The sequence below is a fragment of the Aegilops tauschii genome, chromosome 2 (genome assembly GCF_002575655.3).
Source record: "Aegilops tauschii subsp. strangulata cultivar AL8/78 chromosome 2, Aet v6.0, whole genome shotgun sequence".
NCBI lineage: Eukaryota > Viridiplantae > Streptophyta > Magnoliopsida > Poales > Poaceae > Aegilops > Aegilops tauschii.
The window spans coordinates 395,442,580-395,461,776 of record NC_053036.3 but is presented as its reverse complement, the minus strand read 5'-3'; the positions used below and the strand labels follow the sequence as shown (position 1 = coordinate 395,461,776).

At 46.8% G+C, this 19,197-nt stretch overlaps 2 protein-coding genes across 2 annotated transcripts; one reads left to right on the top strand and one right to left on the bottom strand.

Moving 5' to 3' along the window:
• The first annotated feature begins 561 nt into the window (after positions 1-561).
• LOC109750723 (glycolipid transfer protein 3) lies at positions 562-3,731 on the top strand. The gene is made up of 6 exons (XM_020309671.4): positions 562-1,157; positions 1,374-1,429; positions 2,664-2,794; positions 2,914-3,079; positions 3,189-3,332; positions 3,456-3,731. The coding sequence occupies exons 1-6, from the start codon at positions 800-802 to the stop codon at positions 3,489-3,491; spliced, it is 891 nt and encodes a 296-aa protein (XP_020165260.1). The 5' UTR covers positions 562-799; the 3' UTR covers positions 3,492-3,731.
• Positions 3,732-11,280: 7,549 nt separating this feature from the next.
• Positions 11,281-12,573, bottom strand: LOC109750743 (uncharacterized). Its single transcript, XM_020309692.1, has one exon. It carries the CDS (start codon positions 12,571-12,573, stop codon positions 11,281-11,283), a length of 1,293 nt encoding a protein of 430 aa, XP_020165281.1.
• Positions 12,574-19,197: the final 6,624 nt, after the last annotated feature.

Genomic DNA, 19,197 nt, shown 5'->3' with positions numbered 1-19,197 from the left:
TAATGTACGTTGAACTTTTTAAATCCACATAAATTTTACAAACAGTTCATGTTTACCTCTTTGAACTACAAATAATAAAAATAGAATAAATAATTTAATAGACAATAGTCGCATATTTGTATATTGGACATTTAAAATATATTGTAAAAACCAAACAGTAACTTGAAAAATTATAATGGAAATTGCAGTGTCTTGGCGTCTAGCGTGCGTGCTATTTAACGTGGAGGTCCCAGGGTCAAAACCAATTCGATGATGCAGTATATTTTTTAATGGCTTATTTCTGACTTTAATTAAATCTCACGAGATTTTCTGCAAAAAAAAACTCGTACGCATTTCACCCAGCGCAGGCAACGCTCACCCACTGATCTGTGGGCCAGCCGCCAGCTGTCACACCACAGCGAGAGCAAATACGGTGGCATACGGACATACGGATGGAGGCACCGTATATGTACCATGCGACAAGTTGTAGCACCATTTTTATGTATTTTATAAATTTAGGCATTAAACGGACCGCAACGAATAAGTTTAGGCTATTTAACTCTTTTCTACTATTGCTTAAACAAAGGGTGTGCTTAGCACCCAATAGGAGAGGATTGAGTGTACCTGCAGGGCTTAGCTCTGCCAAAGTCTCGAGCTCTGCCACCGTCTCGTCTGGAGCGGATTGGGCAGCCACGGTGGTGTTTGACTTCGACCCTTTCTCATCTCTCCTCTCCTCTCTTTCTCTCTCTGAAGTCTTAACCAGAGCAAGAAGTAGGCTTCTCCATGGCTTGCTGTTAGTTTGGACCGGCACTGGGCTTTGATGATGGTGGAGAGGGAGAGAGATGAGGGAGAAGCAATGGCCGTGAACAGGCCACGGCAGGAAGGAGAAGGAGCAGAAGCCGCAGCGGCACCGGCACCGGGACCAGCAGGCACAGGGGAGAAGGTTGAGGGGCAGAGGGATGACGGAGAAAGAGACGACGGCGAGGAGCGGAAGGAGAAGAGCGAGGAGGAAGACGAGGCGGAGGAAAAGAAAGACAAGGTGGAGCTGGAAGAGTGGTCCGAGATAAGGCTGGCCATCGCGGAGCTGTCCCCGATCAGCCGGCGCGGCGGCAAGCTGTGCACCTCGCCTCCCACGCTGCCCTTCCTCGGCCTCTCCCACCTCCTCCTCCAGCTCCTCGGTGAGTACAAACTCCATCTGATCCTGCGTGCTCTAGGCTGAAAACTCTTATTTTTTGATTTGTTTTGGTGTTCATTCCACGTCCGTTGAAACCATCTCCTGGTTCATTTGATGGATTTCTTGGCGTGCCTCTGTGCATATATCTTTGGCCGGTTGCTCTTCCGTCCATGTGGACGTGGTCCTTGCTTGATACTACGTCGCCTGCACGGGCTTGCAGATAAGATTGGTCCGACAATGGCAGTGCTGCGGCTCGACGTCCAACGGAACATCGAGGTAAATAAACTACTACTCTCTTCCTCTCTCTCTCTCTCCCGGGGTTTTAGTAAGTTCAGCGATCTAGCTGTAAAACTAAGCACGAACCAGTAGGCAGGGCGTCTGGATCACACCCCTACCTGAGACCAAAAATCCAAAAGACGATGGCAAGTCGAGTCCAAATCGCATCAAGATTTCTCGACTAAAAACTGTTTGGTGCGTGTGTGGTCCACGTAATACCCTGCCTTTTCCCATCCATGTCGTCCCGTGCCGGCCACACGGCTAGGCGCCAAAAGTGATGGGTTCATCCTGTGGCCTGCTTATTTTACTTGGTAGTATTATCTGAGCTAAGCCTGGTTACTAGCACCACTTTGAATCCATTGGTGGAACCAAAAGAGTACGCGTCTGCATCCTCCGCTGCATCACCCGATCCTTCCCTGTCACCGTCGTCTTACTGGGCATGAATGCTCTGGTCGAATCGACGCCGATCATTCGGACCGCGATAGTCTGATCGGATCATGGGATGGATCAGGACTTTAGGAGGCGCTGATCGATCAGATGGATCCGATTCCGTTGCGTCCACCATTGTACATACGATGATGAACCGCTCCCAAGTTGCATGCAGCACGGCACGGCAGGAGCGCGATAGGATTAGGCAAATACTATCTCTGAGAAGACAACTTTTGCTTTCGCAAGGGGTGACGAATGACCCATGGATTAGGGGGTCGTGTGCCGCACACAGGCCGCCGGCCTTCAACTGCCCCGGTCACATCCGTCCTCCTTCACACGCTAGCTCTCTTGTCCGTTCCTCGTTGATGTTTCTCCTCCTTTGCTAGAAGCTACGGGTTTTGTTTCTAAACAATCCCAAGAAGATAAGAGATGGTTTCTTCTTCTTCTAAAGCTAATGATGGCGATGGCAGGGCAACAGTTTTATCTGGGCATGAATTATTTGGATTGCACGGCTGCATAGAGAGTCCCTATAATTGCTGACGACACGAACTTACTGTAGTATTTTACTTTATTAGGCTGAAACTTCGGGATTATTCTTGTGTTTTTGGGGTTTTGCTGTACCACTACCACTAGCGATGCAGACAGATGGCTATGCAACACCTAATTCAGCATTTGACTCATCTATGTTTTGTCTCCCCCTTTTGAAATGTTTTGATTCTTGTACTCGTATCATATTCCTATATCTGTAAATAGATGGATCACTTCTTGTTTCCCTCAAGGAATATACGTATAATTCTTGTTGCAGAGGCTGCAGGAGCTATACTTGCAGGACCCATCTAAATACTCCACTCTGACGGCGATGGTCGAGAAAGAGGCCGACGACGGCACCGTGAGGAAGGCCGATAGCTGTGCAAGAGCTATTCTATGGCTCACTAGGTGAACCAACAAGCAGATTCAAAGATTATGCTTATGTTTGATGTTCTATATATTACTGTGCTATACTTGATTAACGCACCACTTCTCATGTATTCATCTTCTTACTGCAATATCACCAGATCCATGGATTTCACTGTTGCACTGTTACAGAGACTGGAGAAGGAGGAGGAGGAGGAGGAGGAGGAGGAGGGTTCTGATCAGCAGAGCCTTGCACAGCTCGTAGAAGATGCGTACAAGGTCTCTCTCAAGCCATGGCATGGCTGGATTTCTTCCGCGGCATGCAAGGTTAGGGGTTGATCACTTTCATCTTTTCAGCTAGCAATTTTGTCGACAGATACTTGTCCTGATAACACCTGGTTGACTTGCACAATTGGTACAAACTTTGTTGAAACAGATCGCGTTGAAGCTCATCCCTGAGAGGGCGATCTTCGTCGGCTGGCTCATGGGGGAAAACCAGAGTTACAGTCTCCTCAAGGTCGAGATCGAGAAGCTCGTCCAGCTGCTCCAGCCCTTTCTCGACGACATCCATGCCATGCTGGTCAGCACCCCTTGTGGATATCGATCCCCGATTAATCCTTCCCCAGTGTTGCTACTGCTTAAATGGTAGCAGTATGAGTTATGCGATAACCGTGATTAAGCATTGCTGTGTGATGGTTTACAGGCCAAGTTCAAACTGGACAGGCTGAAGTCGACCTGAGGGCGAATGCTAAGATGGTCTCCATTATCAAATTCCACTTCTGTGAATACCGCCTTGGTTTGTACTTTGTAGTGTACATGTTTCTCTTTTTTGAGCTGTCCGTGATCGTGCGCCTCACTCTGTAAATAGGTCTTCATGTAGGGTAGGACTAGATTTGTAGCGCTCCTTGCGGGTACGAGTTCTGCCTAGTCAATGTACTTGTCCATCTTTCTAGCAGTAAATTGCATTTTCCACCGTGCATCTCGACACTAACTGCCCAGAAGTTGGCTTTGTTTGTAGAGGCTTGCTTCAGTACATTGACATGCTCTGAACTAAGGGAGGTTTAGACATGAATCAAATTCAGAGATCACAATGAATTAGCCCCGAATTCAGAGGGGATTTGCTAGGGTTTCTATTGCTCAAAGCGAAAAAGGAAAGCTCGACCCACATCAGTGGCGGCTTAGAGTTTATCCCTACTACAATTTACAACTCGATGCCTCTCTCGGCTGAGATCCAAAGACTTTATAGCTGGCGTCATTTTGACGTTCCCTGTTTTGTTTTGCTATGCTAGTATTTGACTCCTTCTCTGTGTCATATAGAACATCCAAAATGAGAAGCTAAAGGTAGAGACCAAATTTAATGAGTTGGGAGACGTGTGCAAGAGGGAGGGGGGGTGAGCTTTGGGCTCATGAGCTATTCAAATAGTCTAAGGAAAGGTAAAAGTAAAAGAGACAAAGCTGGAAACGACATGAGAGATACAGTAAATGGTGTGAGAGGTAAATAATTGCCCGTTGTTGGATGAAGATCCTACGCTGTCCACGTCCTCACTTAAGTGGCTTGCGTACTGGTTCGCCCGCTTCATCCTAGCCGTCGAACATGGAAATGGATGATCTTGTAGCTCCCAACCTTGTTCGGATTGTAATTGAAGGTGTCGATGATTAAGGATTTAGTTAGGTATTGACATGCCCCCCCCCCCCCCCCCCCCCAATAAGATCAGTCTTGTACTCGAGGCTGAAAGGAGGGAAAACCCTTCTACCCTTCTAAATAAATGTCGAGTCCTCCCATTTAGCATCCTCAATAGAAATATTGAGCCATTTGATGAGCATTCGACTATTGGAACAAAAATATCCAATTTGTGTGATAAATGGCTTTATATGTTAGCGCTCCACACATTGAGTCCATAGGTGTGCCGATACTATCAAAAGTGACATCCTTTATATGTTAGCGCTCCACACATTGAGTCCATAGGTGTGCCGATACTATCAAAAGGGGAATGGGGAATGAGGTCGCTAAGCTAAGTTTCTTTCTCCATGTGATTAAAGGTCAAACTCCTAAGTGATGAGGACACGAAAGAGTGAGATGCTAAATTTGCATGTAGGTGGGCCGATTTTCAGACAAGAATATTTCTACTATTAAAGGGAGTTGGTACGTTCGCTTCCTCGCCTCCCCCCCGACATTGTGAATATGTGCGGCCAACACGGAAAAGAGCCCCCACGCATCAAGAGTGCTTGTTCCTATTGTCGTTTATAGATTGTTTGCCCTCTTGGCTGCAATTGGTCTCTGTGTCAGGGTCTCAACGGGTCATACATGTATTTCAAGCTGAGCCATTTGGCAACCTTTCGAGCTTAACGCTGACATGTCGTACGTGGAAACCCGACGAATGGAAGTTCCACCGAACAATATTCGGCCGACTCAAATAATCAATGGATGCTTGCTATGCACATCACTTTCTAACCGACGTGTGCTCCGTTGGTGACGATTGTGATCGTGCGTGCGATGTATGTTCGTCCGTCCTTTTTGAGCGCGACATGCCCGGATGCTCTGGCTCGCAGCCATGCACGGTGTGTGTGTGTGTGTGTGGGGGGGGGGTGAGAGTATTGCTAGCAGTTGGTTTTTTCAGTGAAGAAGTCAAAGGGGTCTCCATTGTAAAGGCAAGGCACCGGGCTATTGCACAGTGCCTGGGCTAGCTGGTTGGTGTGCCTTTCAATACCCGTCCTCTTGTCGTCATGACCCCTAGCCGGATAACCCTCGTTGTCGGCTTGTGTGTGTTGGTCCCTGCAAGGAGGTGCTTTGGCTATCTTGTCTGTTGTCGTTGTGCCCCTGATTAGATATCGTGTTTTTGAATGCATGCCCGTCTTTTGGACTTTGTAGTCTGTCCGACTATCATTTTTCCTGTGTGAGTAGCCAAAGAGTGCTCTTGCCTTGGACCGACTGATCATTTCCATTGGCTTTCTTTTGCTTGTGTTCTGCCAGGTGGGTTTCGGGTTGTGGCACGAACTCTTGCCATCACGTCCCCTTGGGCGGATGCCGTGCTTTGGGATGTATGTTTGGTATTTAGACTCTATGGTCTATTCAGATGGCCCCGAGTCGCCTCAGTTGTTCCGAATAACAGTCCCCTATTCCGATGGTATAGGCCATGTGTCGTGGGGGGCGGGTGCGGTTGGCCTTTCTATTGACCTGACTGTGATGATTTTTGTAGCAAATTTGGAATCTATACGTGCTTATGCAAGAAAGTCAAAACTAGCACCCCGTCGGCCTCCGGTTGGCCGAAGAGTGGCTCTTCGGCCAGCTGTTGACTGAAGAAGGCTCTTCAGCCTCGTGTTGGCCGAAGATTGCCCCAACTGGGCCGAAAAGGACTCTTCAGCCTCCCATAGGCCGAAGAGCACTCTTTTGTCAACCGTAGGCCGAAGAGTCCTTGGGCCCCACCATTTCGCGTGAACGGTTGACCGAAGTTGCATGGCTGCGCTCTTCTGCTTATGGTAGGCCGAAAATGTTTATTTTTTTAATTATGACTTACGAATGTTGCGTAACCATTTTCCATCTTAGACATTGAATTTTTTTTGCACAACCCTTTCCATCAATATTTTCCCGCCAACTCTTTCCCGCCAACCCTTTCACTCCATACCCCAGTCATTCTTTCCCGCCATTTTCTCCTCTCTACCTATAAACCCCCTTCACACGGAGGTGAATAAGCAGTCCAGTGTAGTGTAGTCGAGATGTCCCATTATCCTTTCAATCGTAGTTTTCACCCTGGGATGAGCAGATGTCTTCTGAGGCTAGCCACCGCTTTCAGGATGGACAATAGGATAGTTCCATGGGACGAACTCACCGGTAGTGACACCATAATGAATGAGTTGGCCCACGAATTACGTAGGCCTGGGTGGCCTGAAAGGACTTATGAGGAGGTACGTAAAGAACTTCTTAGGTTGCATGAAAGGTGGAAGAAGGTAGTGGAGCCCAAGAGTGAAACTTTCAGAAGGACTGCAACAAATCATCCATTTTTATGGACTGAAGAAAGCGAGGACGACGATGATATCTTCATGCTGCCGCTTCTGGGTTCTGCATCCTCGAAGGGCAAGAGTTCTGCATCGTTCAAGGGCAAGAGTTCTGCATCCTCGAAGGACAAGAGTTCTGCATCGTCCAAGGGCAAGAGTTCTGTGTCCTCGAAGGGCAAGAGTTGTGCATCGTCCAAGGGTAAGAGTTCTGCATCCTCGAAGGGCAAGAGTTCTGCATCGACGGAGGATGACGATGATGCCTTCATGTAGTTTTTAAGCTGCATTCCAGTTCTACCGTTTAATTCAGATGTACTTGCATTATTAGTTTGTACTATCTTATTGTAGGGCATTATGTTCTATCTTAATTTCATTTTGTAGTATGTAAGCTATATTTATTAAGTTCAACCGCATCGTTTAATTCAGATGTACTTGTATCTTAATTATCAGTTGTAGTCTCTTTGGAAATGTAACTGGAATAACAATGCGAATTAATAGTAATATGTCTCTCACATACATAAAACGATATATGTCTCCTGATCAGATAGAAGCAAGTGCGATAGTAACACATACATGAAGCGTGTCTCATACATAAATACTGACTCACATATGCGAATAGTCTGAAACTAACATAGATAATGACTCATACATAGATAACCATATCACTGCTGGGGACGACGACGAATCTGGGTCTTCCTCGTGCGAGGATCGGAAGGCGATAAGCGCTGAGGCGGTGGACGATGCTCACAATAACCACGACCATAGATAACCTCGTCTGTCACTGTCTGTGTCTCCTGCGACGGTGGTGGTGGTGGAGTGTGAAACACTGTGTGCGAGAAGTCATAAGTGTTTGCAGCTTGGTCATCGTCATCGCCATAGCCCTCTAATCCACATCCAGCACCACTAAGTATCGGTGACTGCACTGAATGCATGAACTGTTGCGACTGGTTGCCTACCGCAATATAATAAAACATGTAAAATTAATTTGCGAACCTACAATGTTGAAAAGAATGTACAAAGTAGTGTTACCTAGTTCCATTTGATGAGACCAGGAAGAGGTCCCTGGTTGAGAAGGCGATGGCTGATTCCAGGAAGAGCTCCCTGTTTGTGAAGGAGATGGCTGATGCACGGAGAGGCGTGGTTGCTGCATGGAGTGTCGTGGTTCAGAACGCTGTACAGAGTGTTGTGGTTCTGAACACTGGACAGAGGGACGTGGGGGAGGATGTGCCGGACGAGGAACGGCAACATCCGTAGATTGTCTACATGTAAGTGATACGTAAATCCCTCTTAACTTCTCATCCATACGCCTCAACCATGAGAGGTGCTCTGGTTGTGGGATAGTATCCCCCCTCTCAACCTACCGCATTAAAGCGGAAACCTCATCTCGTGCCTGGACTGTCAAGTCACTCTGCACATGAAGAGTTAACCCATTGTATATGATAAGGTTATGATAAAACTACATATATGAGAAGCATGACATGTACCGCGTGGTGTCTCGTTCCCACAACAGAGGTAGTTGGGTACATATCGTTGGTGAGAGGGGCTTCAATCTGATCAGGAGCAGCTGTTGGAACCAAGTAGATTCTCGTTGTATGCCGGTAAGTTTGTAAATACAACCCAAACTTGTCCCAGTCAAAGGGCCGAACCTCATTCCAGATATTTGTCGGCGCCGTAGTCCATTCTTGGACGTAAGGGCTAATGCTCTGAAGCCAAACAACCATGGACTTGTTTCCTCCTACGCGACTGTACCTGAGATTGACATGCGTGTTTCATGGTTAGATATATTCTGAATGTGGTGCTAACAACTTTAATATTATTACTTACTTGTGTACGTGGTCTGGTATCCGCGGAATATCTGGAATTGCAGGCTCTTGACATAGACCAAACTGTCTCATCACCCTATGAGAGCCATCTCCTCTACCATCACGTCGAACACCAACTTGGCCTTGGTCATCCAGTAGTGCCGATCTCTAGTGCATAAGGCAGATATCCCAACTGGATACCTGGATGTTATAGTCTGATACGAGTAGGGCTCCCAGATAACTTGATCCTCGTGCAAACTATCAAACTGCACCGTGAAGGACGGGTAGTAGCCCCTCACCTGGGTATGTGCAAACTGTCTCTGTACATGACAACAAATTTACATTAGTAATACTATTGCATGGCAAAAATAATTGAAAGAATTACATAATTTAAAAGTACCTCTCTCCGTGCCCAAACAAATACCATAGTAGGCAAGTCGCCGATAGCAGGCACGTAAGCCCCTGTTATCTCCTCCAACCCAAACGGTGTGTCAATGTAGACATAGGGTCATCCAATAGGGAATCTCTCGTATGACCAGAGCTGCAACAATAGTGGACATCCAACCAGACCTGACTTTCTAGACTTCAACAAGCAACCTTTGCACAAGCCTCTGTACGTAGCTGTTAACACGACAGAACCAAAACTCCTCTGCACAATATCCCCAGGGCAATGTGCGTCAGCTATATCTCGTGCAATACCGATGAGTCGTGCATCAACAATGGTCACGTGGTTCTCCGTGAACATCGTCTTGCCGACAACAAAGAATATATGCCTCTAGGGATCGATCAATCTGTGCGTCTGACAAATCTACTGCATCCTAATGAGCAATCTACATAGAAGACACACGATTGTGTGAACGATGTACTATTGGTAACTAAAAAAAAACATAGTCATGTGGCCATGAAGGTTACCTGAACTGGCTCAACCACCTAAAACGTGGCTCGTGAGGATCATCGTCTAAGCCCGTAGTAGTTGGCACCGCAGCTAGAAAACGGGCCTGCATATTTGCAAGCCAGCCAGGTTCTGCCTCTAAAGAACCTATGCCATCACCGGCCAAAGGTAATCCCAACAAGTAGGAGACATCCTGTAAAGTAGCCGCCATCTCTCCCTAGGGAAAGTGAAAGGTATGTGTCTTTGGTCTCCATCTATCTACTAACCAGGTAAGGAGTGACCTGTCGTAGGAGAATCATTTCACTTGCCTCTTTTTCAACTGCATTGGTTCACCTTCCTCATCCAAGTTCGGATGGTCAACCCACTCTTCCAACGTACCCTCAACCAGCCGTGCCAAGGGTAGAAGTCCAGCCCAACTTAACCTACAAAACAAACAAAATGTAGCATGAAAAGTAAGTCATTATATGTTTCAATACCTATGTCAAACATGTAAGGCATTATATGTATCAATACCTATCAACCCATGAAGGGTGTATCATCCAGTTAGTCTTTGGGGTGCGAGTGACCGAAACGTCTAAGTTCTTGTCCGCTTGCATAAGTGCAGCCCGGTGACCTCTATCAATTGTACCATTAAGCAACAGATACAAAGACATATCTGCAATCAAAACATAGTCCAGACGACATTACAAATTAATACATAGTTCAGACATACAAAGTAAAACATAGTCCAGACGACATTATAAATTAAAACATAGATCAGACATACAAAGTAAAACATAGTTCAGACATACAAAGTAAAACATAGTCTAGACGACATTATAAACTAAAACATAGTCCACCACATTATAAATTAATACATTGTCCGCCACATTATATAGCTTGTGAGTTATTTCTTCCTCGTCCTCCCCTTCGGCCTCAACTGCCACGTCCACGTCCGCCTCTTGCTCCTGTTGTTGCAGTCGTGGATGTGGAAGCACTTGTCGATGTGGAAGCACCGTCTTTGTTCAGGTCTGGACAATATTTCATCCTATGCCCATAAGCCGCGCATAGCAAACATTGTCTGATGGCTCCACCAGCTTCAGATTGGTCCATATCATTTCGGATTCGACGGGCCTTACGTCGACCCCTGCTTGTTTGCCGAAGTTCTGGATCCAGGATGTATACTCTCTCATCGTCGTTAACCTTGTTAAAATTGCCAACGACTCTAAACCCTGTCATCTCACTGGTCCATGTGTTGAGTACAACCTCTTTTGAGTAGTATGGGGACACAAATGAGATGGTGTCCAACTCAATCTGGCCACAGGCAGCCAACACATGTGAGCAAGGTAGGTGCAACAACTTTGGTTTGTTGCATGTACACTCACATGTTGGATAAAATTTTGTTCCAATTTTTACCTCATGCGTCTTCACCTCATTGGCAGAACCAAAACCATCGGTAGGTAGCTGAACCTCATACCTCCTTTCCTGATTACCTACTAGTCTCACAGTGTGCTTCTTTGCTTTCTCTATCTTCTTTGCCATGTACTCCATGACACGGCTACAGTAAGGTGTGTTCTGATTATCTATAATATGCTTCTTTGCTAACTCGTGCAGGTCTCTGAAATATCTCAAAAGTGCCATGGAATACAGCCTCCTCAATAGCTATGAGTGGCAATGCTCTATTCCCTCTGAGTACAAAGTTATACACCTCTGCAAGGTTGGTTGTCATGTGGCCATACCTAGCTCCATGGGTGTCATGCAGCAAAGACCAATTCACGGGAGGCTCTTTCTCTATCCACTCTGAAAAATCCTTTATTGCCCTCCCCTTCTTTATCATAGTATTAGGAGGGTCAATTGCTAGCAAGTCACAAAGACAAACTGGCTCCTCTAGCTCCGCCATGAGTGTTGCTAATTGTTGCTGATCTTTTTCCATTTCTGGCACGGACCTGCTTCTTAGTAAACTCATCAAGTTTTGACCAAATAAATTGGTATTTACGCTCCTGGTTCTGCTTGCATAATTTTTTAAACAAGTTCATCAACCGCTTGTTCTTGAACTGTGAGAAAAATTTAGCCCCAAGATGGCGCATGCACCACCGGCTCTGCAAATCCTTCCAAGGTGTTGGTTCATCTACTGTTGGATTCCTTAGTGTCTTCACAGCCTTTAATATACCAGCATGCCTATCAGGAATGACACACATGTTTGGTCGGTCCTTCACGATGGCAATTTTCACTTGCCGGAAGAACCATACCCAGCTCGGAAAGTTCTCACCCTCCACAAATGCCATGGCAAGTGGGATGATTTGATTGTTCCCATCCACACCAATGGCAGTCAGGATTTGCCCTTTGTACTGACCAGTCAAGAATGTACCATCCACAAACATCACAGGAGGACAATGCCGGAAAGCTTCGATGCACATAGCGAAAGAGAAGAATACCCGTTTCAGCACCTTGAAACCTGGTATACTCAGCAACCTTGTGTGTTGTACGTTAACATAAGTGCCGGGATTCCTCTCCTTCAGTACGTCCAGGAGACGGACAACATTATCATATGAGTCGAAGAAGGTCCCAAAACTTTCCTCCATAGCCTTCTGTTTAGCCCTCCAAGCCTTCCCATAAGGAATGTTATAATTCCATCTGACCTTCACTGCTGTCTGGATGTGTTTTGCTTCCATATCTTTCTTCTCCACTATGTCAATATACATGAGTTGCGCAATGAGAGTTGAAGTCAGGTTTGGACGATCCACCAGAAGGTTTTTCCTCACACAATTATGTGGGACGACATCAGTGACAACCCAGTGGATTTCATACTTCGGCACGTGCCCGTGGACCTTCCCAGGACAACCTTTTTCAACACACTTCACGGTGTAGTTTGTTGGACTTGATATGTGTGTCTGCAAAACCCTCTGCGTAGACATAGCCCACTTTATCACCGCATACTTCAATTTTTTCTTCGTATCATACATAGCCCCTATCTGGACTTGGTCCATATTATACTGCCATGGAGTCTCATGACCATCGTTGATCTTAAGGCCGGTTGATATGTCCTGATCCCATGCAGAAGGAATGGGTACCTCCACTTCATCCTCGGAATTTTCAGAATCCAGATCCTCCATAAATCCATCCTCGTCCTCTTCCTCTTCCTCCATCACCCTCTGCATTTCCTCTCCTTCCTCATCCCCATCAGCAAAACCAGAATCAATAATATTATTGACTGACTACTATGCCCAGTATCCTGACCACAAATGTTGTGTGGCACGTAGTCTGACTCTTTCTCGGGTTGGCTAGCATCCACATCTGGAGGCTGTGACCCGGATAAATCTATCTCGTTAGCCACTTGACTCCCCTGGCCAGGTTCATACCCCACGTGCAATTGTACGGTATTCTCCTCCTTCGGCACAGGCTGCACTAGGGCATATGGGTGGATTCTTCGGTCTCGACAACGACTTAACAGGGTCAACCAATGCTGGCTCCTATCTGTCGACATCAACTCCCACTTGACATTTTTATAGGATTTGGTCCACAATGCATGAATACTGACAGAACATACTTCAGGATCCAGCCCAAAACTAGTAGTCAACCAGTACTTCAACTGTCTAATGTCCAGTCTGCCCGGGTCTGAAAGTGTCATGACGCCATTTTTAAACTCGCTAAGATCAACCCCCAACTCATTATATCAAACATTACTAGGGCCATAGTAAACAGTCAAATTTACTGATTCAGACATTTTCACCTGTCAAACATTGCCATCTTCTCATTAATAAGAATGAATAAAATTATTACCCACTGCACTAACTATCAGCTCAAATGCCACGACAGACAATTTAACACTACAATTTTGCATACATGACTTATCTAAAATAACTAAACTGTACAACTCAATTTTTTTGTGAGGACATTGTTATACCTTCAACGCGCGTGTCCCCGCTTGCTCCTCTCTCTTCAACTAAGCAGCACCATCCAGCTCGCGGAGTACTTGCACCACCGGACAACGACAACGCCACCGCCGCCCCCTCGACAACCGGAGGTTCAACACCGAATAACCCCCAAGCCGCACCTCCTCCTCACCACCTCCTCCTACACAGCTACTGCTCCTCCTCACCATCACCTCCTCGCCAACCGCACCTTCTCCACCCCACCATGGCTGCTCCTCCCCACACGCACACAAAACTATCCCATAGCAAAAATGTTGACTGTAGGCTGCTGGAGAATGCTACGATCTACCAATTCTGCGGATTGGATGTGAAAATGGCTGGAAAACGAAGGAGATCAGCGCGGGGTGGGGAGGTATACAGAGAAACGAGAGAGAGAGAGAGAGAGAGAGAGAGAGGAAGAACAGGCGACCAGAGGAAGGAGACGATGCGGTCTGCCTTATACCGATCTCTTCGGTTAACCGATGGCCGAAGAGCTCTTCGGCCACGGGTAGGCCGAAAATGGCCCACTTCGGTCACTCCCACGCCGACAGCCCGTCTTCGGCCCGGACGAGGCACTCTTCGGTCAACAGCAGGCCGAAGAGCACTCTTCGGCTTAGCCTAGGCTGAAAAGCCCGTCTTCGGCCTGCGGAAGGCCGACGGGGTCATAGTATTGCCTTTTCCCCTTATGTGCTATAGTTTCCGAATTTTATAAAAAAAGTCACAGTTTTGAAAAAAAAATCAAAGTAAAAGAGACAAAGCTGGAAATGACATGAGAGACACAGAAAATGGTGTGAGAGGTAAATAAATGCCCGTTGTTGGATGAAGATCCTACGCTGTCCACGTCCTCACTTAAGTGGCTTGCGTACTAGTTCGCCCACTTCATCCTAGCCGCCGAACATGGAAATGGATGATCTTGTAGCTCCCAACCTTGTTTGGATTGTAATTGAAGGTGTCGATGACTAAGGATTTAGTCAGGTCTTGACAATGCCCCCCCAATAAGACCAGTCTTATACTCGAGGCTGAAAGGAGGGAAAACCCTTCTACCCTTCTAAATAAATGTCGAGTCCTCCCATTTAGCATCCTCAATAGAAATATTGAGCCATTTGATGAGCATTCGACTATTGGAACAAAAATATCCAATAGGTGTGCTAAATGGCTTTATATGTTAGCGCTCCACACATTGAGTCCATAGGTGTGCCGATACTATCAAAAGTGAAATCCTTTATATGTTAGCGCTCCACACATTGAGTCCATAGGTGTGCTGATACTATCAAAATGGGAATGGGGAATGAGGTCGCTAAGCTAAGTTTCTTTCTCCATGTGATTAAAGGTCAAACTCCTAAGTGATGAGGACACGAAAGAGTGAGATGCTAAATTTGCATGTAGGCGGGCCGATTTTCAGACAAGAATATTTCTACTATTAAAGGGAGTTGGTACATTCGCTTTCTCGCCTTCCTCTCCCCCCTCCCCCCCGACATTGTGAATATGTGCGGCCAACACGGAAAAGAGCCCCCACGCATCAAGAGTGCTTGTTCCTATTGTCGTTTATAGATTGTTTGCCCTCTTGGCTGCAATTGGTCTCAATGTCAGGGTCTCAATGGGTCATACATGTATTTTAAGCTGAGCCATTTGGCAACCTTTCGAGCTTAACACTGACATGTCGTACGTGGAAACCTGACGAATGGAAGTTCCGCCGAACAATATTCGGCCGGCTCAAATAATCAATCGATGCTTGCTATGCACATCACTTTCTAACTGACGCGTGCTCTATTGGTGACGATTGTGATTGAGCGTGCGATGTATGTTCGTCCGTCCTTTTTGAGCGCGACATGCCTGGATACTCTGGCTCGCAGCCATGCACGGTGTGTGTGTGTGGGGGTGATAGTATTGCTAGCAGTTGTTTTTTCAGTGAAGAAGTCAAAGGGGTCTCCATTGTAAAGGCAAGGCACCGGGCTATTGCATAGTGCCTGGGCTAGCTGGTTGGTGTGCCTTTCAATACCCGTCCTCTTGTCGTCATGACCCCTAGCCGGATGACCCTCGGTTTCGGCTTGTGTGTGTTGGTCCCTGCAAGGAGGTGCTTTGGCTATCTTGTCTGTCGTCGTTGCGCCCCTGATTAGATATCGTGTTTTTGAATGCATGCCCGTCTTTTGGACTTTGTAGTCTATTCGACTATCATTTTTCCCATGTGAGTAGCCAAAGAGTGCTCTTGCCTTGGACCGACTGATCATTTCCATTAGCTTTCTTTTGCTTGTGTTCTGACAGGTGGTTTTCGGGTTGTGGCACGAACTCTTGCCATCACGTCCCCTCGGGCGGATGCTGTGCTTTGGGATGTCTGTTCGGTATTTAGACTGTATGGTCTATTCAGATGGCCCCGAGTCGCCTCAGTTGTTCCGAATAACAGTCCCCTATCCCGATGGTATAGGCCATGTGTCGTGTGTGTGTGTGTGTGGGGGGGGGGGGTGCGACTGGCCTTTCTATCGACCCGACTGTTGGGTTGCCCTGGTCGGTCAAAGAAGGACATGGTCAATGATCATCATTGTCTATCATTGGTAAACATACATGGCAGATACAAACATAATACGAACATAATCACGTACAGACAATTCATGTGAAACATCCTTCAAATAGTTCACCCATTTTTTTCCAGTTGCTTTGCTTCTTGGTTGCAATTGGTCTTTGCTCCAATGAAGCAACAAGTCATCTACTCCAACAAAAGGTGAGCTAGTCCGAGACATTCTTAAAGAGGTTAAAAACAAGAAATGGAGGAGGTGCAATAGGGAGAGAGATGCCATAAGAGTATCTACAGCCAAACTTGGCAAATCCACCTCCTAAACATCTGCAGACACGTCGGGGCGCGAGCCTGGACAGTGGCAGACGCCCCCCCAAAAGTCCTATCGGACAACCACACCCCACATATCAAAACCCTCAAATTGATACAAATCCATGAACTTGGATCATATAGCACAAATTCATCACCAATTCAACAATGCATCAAAAAGCAAAATAAAGCACGATCTAAAGACGCCAAAATGAAATTCAACATCCCGGTCGTGTCTGGTTAATATGTTGGTTGCAATTGGTCTTTGCACCAATGACGTAACGAGTCAACTACTCCAACAAAAAGTGAGTCAGGCTGTGACGGTTCTTAAAGAGAACAGGTTAAAAAACAAGAAATGGAGGAGGTGTGATAGGGAGAGAGATGACATAAGAGTATCTACCACCAAACTTGGCAAATCCGCCCCCTAAACATCCGCAGACACACCCGGGCGCGACCCTGGATAGTGTGAGACACCTCCTCAAAAGTCATACTGGACAACCACACCCCTCATATCAAAACCCTCAAATTGATACAAATCCATGCATGTGGATCATATAGCACAAACTCATCACAAATTCAACAATGCAACAAAAAGCAAAATGAAGCACAATTCAAACATGCCAAAATGAAATTCAACGCCACGTCTGTGTCTGGTTAATATGATGAATCCGTCATCGGGCGCCATCCGGGACGCTTTCACTGCTACGGTGGCCACTCTCACCCCTTCATACTCCCTGATCAGGCTGATCTCCTTCTACCTCGTCACAAGCCCCTTCTTACTTACCAGATCCAAGCGACTTGCCTCGTCCAACCGTTAGGGCATATTTCTCCCTTGGTGGTTTTGGTGATTGATGTCAATACTTTTGTGGACCAATCGTGTGCACTGAGCATTTCAGAGAATCTATCATATGGCACAAGACGATTCGTGCCCCTCGGAGATATATAGTGAAGACGGTTGTTTTTCTTGCATTTCATTTTTGGCAGATTTGAGTCGTAGGATCACCATACTATTAAGAGGGGGTCCGCTTCGAAAAGGCTTGGGTGGAATCAACACGTACACAGTCTTTTTGCACCTACTTTCCTTCCCAGCATTGGAGCTTTTCCTATCTTATGCTTGGGTTTACTTGAGGCATGTAAGCGGTAGTACCGCTCCAGCGGTACTGCCGTAGTTCAATGCTACTGGCACTTCTGATTATTTTTAGTGCTCTATAAATGAGCACTAGTTGGGCGGTAGTTCAGGGCGGTAGTACCGCTCCTGCGGTACTGCGACTCTGACTAGTACCCCACTACCGCAGGTCTACTGAGCATCTGACTGTATAGCGAAAGTACCGCTCGTGCGGTGCGGTAGTACCGCTCCGGCGGTACTACCACTATTTTTCTACCGCTTGGAGTACCGCCTATCTTATGCCCTTTGTACTGCTCTGTCCTTCGAGTGGAAGTAGAGTGGCAGTATCTAGCGGTAGTACCACTCTGTGTGGCACTACCGCACTATCCTTTTGTACTACCGCAGTTTCACCTGCTCGCTCAACACTACGCGGTAGTACCGCTGGTGGGAGCGGTAGTACCGCTCCGGCGACATTACCGCCTCTCTGACTTGTTCAGTTGCACGTGCAGGCTAGAACTTTTGTTCCAGCAGAAGTACTGCTCACCCGAGCGGTACTACTGCTTATGCATGGGCCGGGAGTGCATAACGGTTGGATCTTTTCCCCCACTATATAAGTGAGTCTTCTCACCTCTTTTGCTCCAAAAAGCTCCATTGTTGCTTAAGCTCCATTTCCGCCTGATCTCTTTCCCTAGCCAACAACTCTTCCTGGCTTTCTAGGGTTTGCTTGAGAGGGCCCCGATCCACACTTCCACCAAGAGATATTTGATTCCCCGCACTAACCCCTAGTGGATCTTGTTACTCTTGGGTGTTTGAGCACCCTATATGGAGGAGGTCACCTCAGAGCCACAATCCATTGTGGTGAAGCTTCGTGGTGGTGTTAGGAGCCTCCAATTCGGTTGTGGAGATTGCCCCAACCTTGTTTGTAAAGGTTCGATCGTCGCCTATCACTAGTGGAATCACGACATATTGCATTGTCCAAGGGCGTGAGAAGAATACGGTGGCCCTAGTGTCTTCTTGGGGAGCATTGTGCCTCCACACCGCTCCAATGGAGACATGCTTCCCTTCAAAGGGAAGGAACTTCGGTAACACATCCTCGTCTTCACCGTCTCCACTTGTGGTTACTTCTTACTTTTACTTTGTGCAAGTTTTACTGTTAGCATATAGCCCATTTACAGCCCGCTAACCCAAGGCCCGTTACGCCCTATCCGAATTAGGCCCAGTAGCGTCATCTGGGCCACCCAATATGATTCCAGCCCATTTTCACTTCCGGCCCATGTATGGCCCATGACGTCTTTCGGCCCATATGAGGCCCTATGTAACTCTTGGCCTATTAACGGCCCACGGTGAAACTGGCCCGTAATGAACAGTGTATCACTTTACACCCATTAACGGCCCGTGGTGAAACTGGCCCGTAATGAACAGTGTATCATTTTATACCCATTAACGGCCCGTTATTCCGTTGGGCCGTTTCCAGCCCATGTTATCTTTCGGCCTTCTCAGAGCCCATTTATTCTTGGGCTTATTTCCAGCATTCGTTTACTTACGGCTCGTTACTGTCATTTTCTGCTTGTGGGCCAAATTCAGCCCGTGGTTACAGTCGGCCCGTTTGTGGTCCGTTAATACGTTGGGCCGTTTTCATAGCGTCATCAAATACGACCTATTAACAATGGCCCGTTATGGTCGGCCCATGAACGGACGATTCCAACTCTAGCCCGTTTACGGCCATAATGCGGCCTGTTATTGTCCCATGTTTGGCCAATCGATCATACTGCCCGTATAAGGCCCATTGATGATACGACCCGTAGAAGGCCCATTGTTTCTACGGCCCGTAGAAGGCCCACTGTTTCTACGACCCGTAGAAGGCCCACTGTTTCTACGGCCCGTAGGAGGCCTAGTGTCACTACAGTAAATATTAGCCCATGGTTATTGTGGCCTAGTTTTAAAAAAT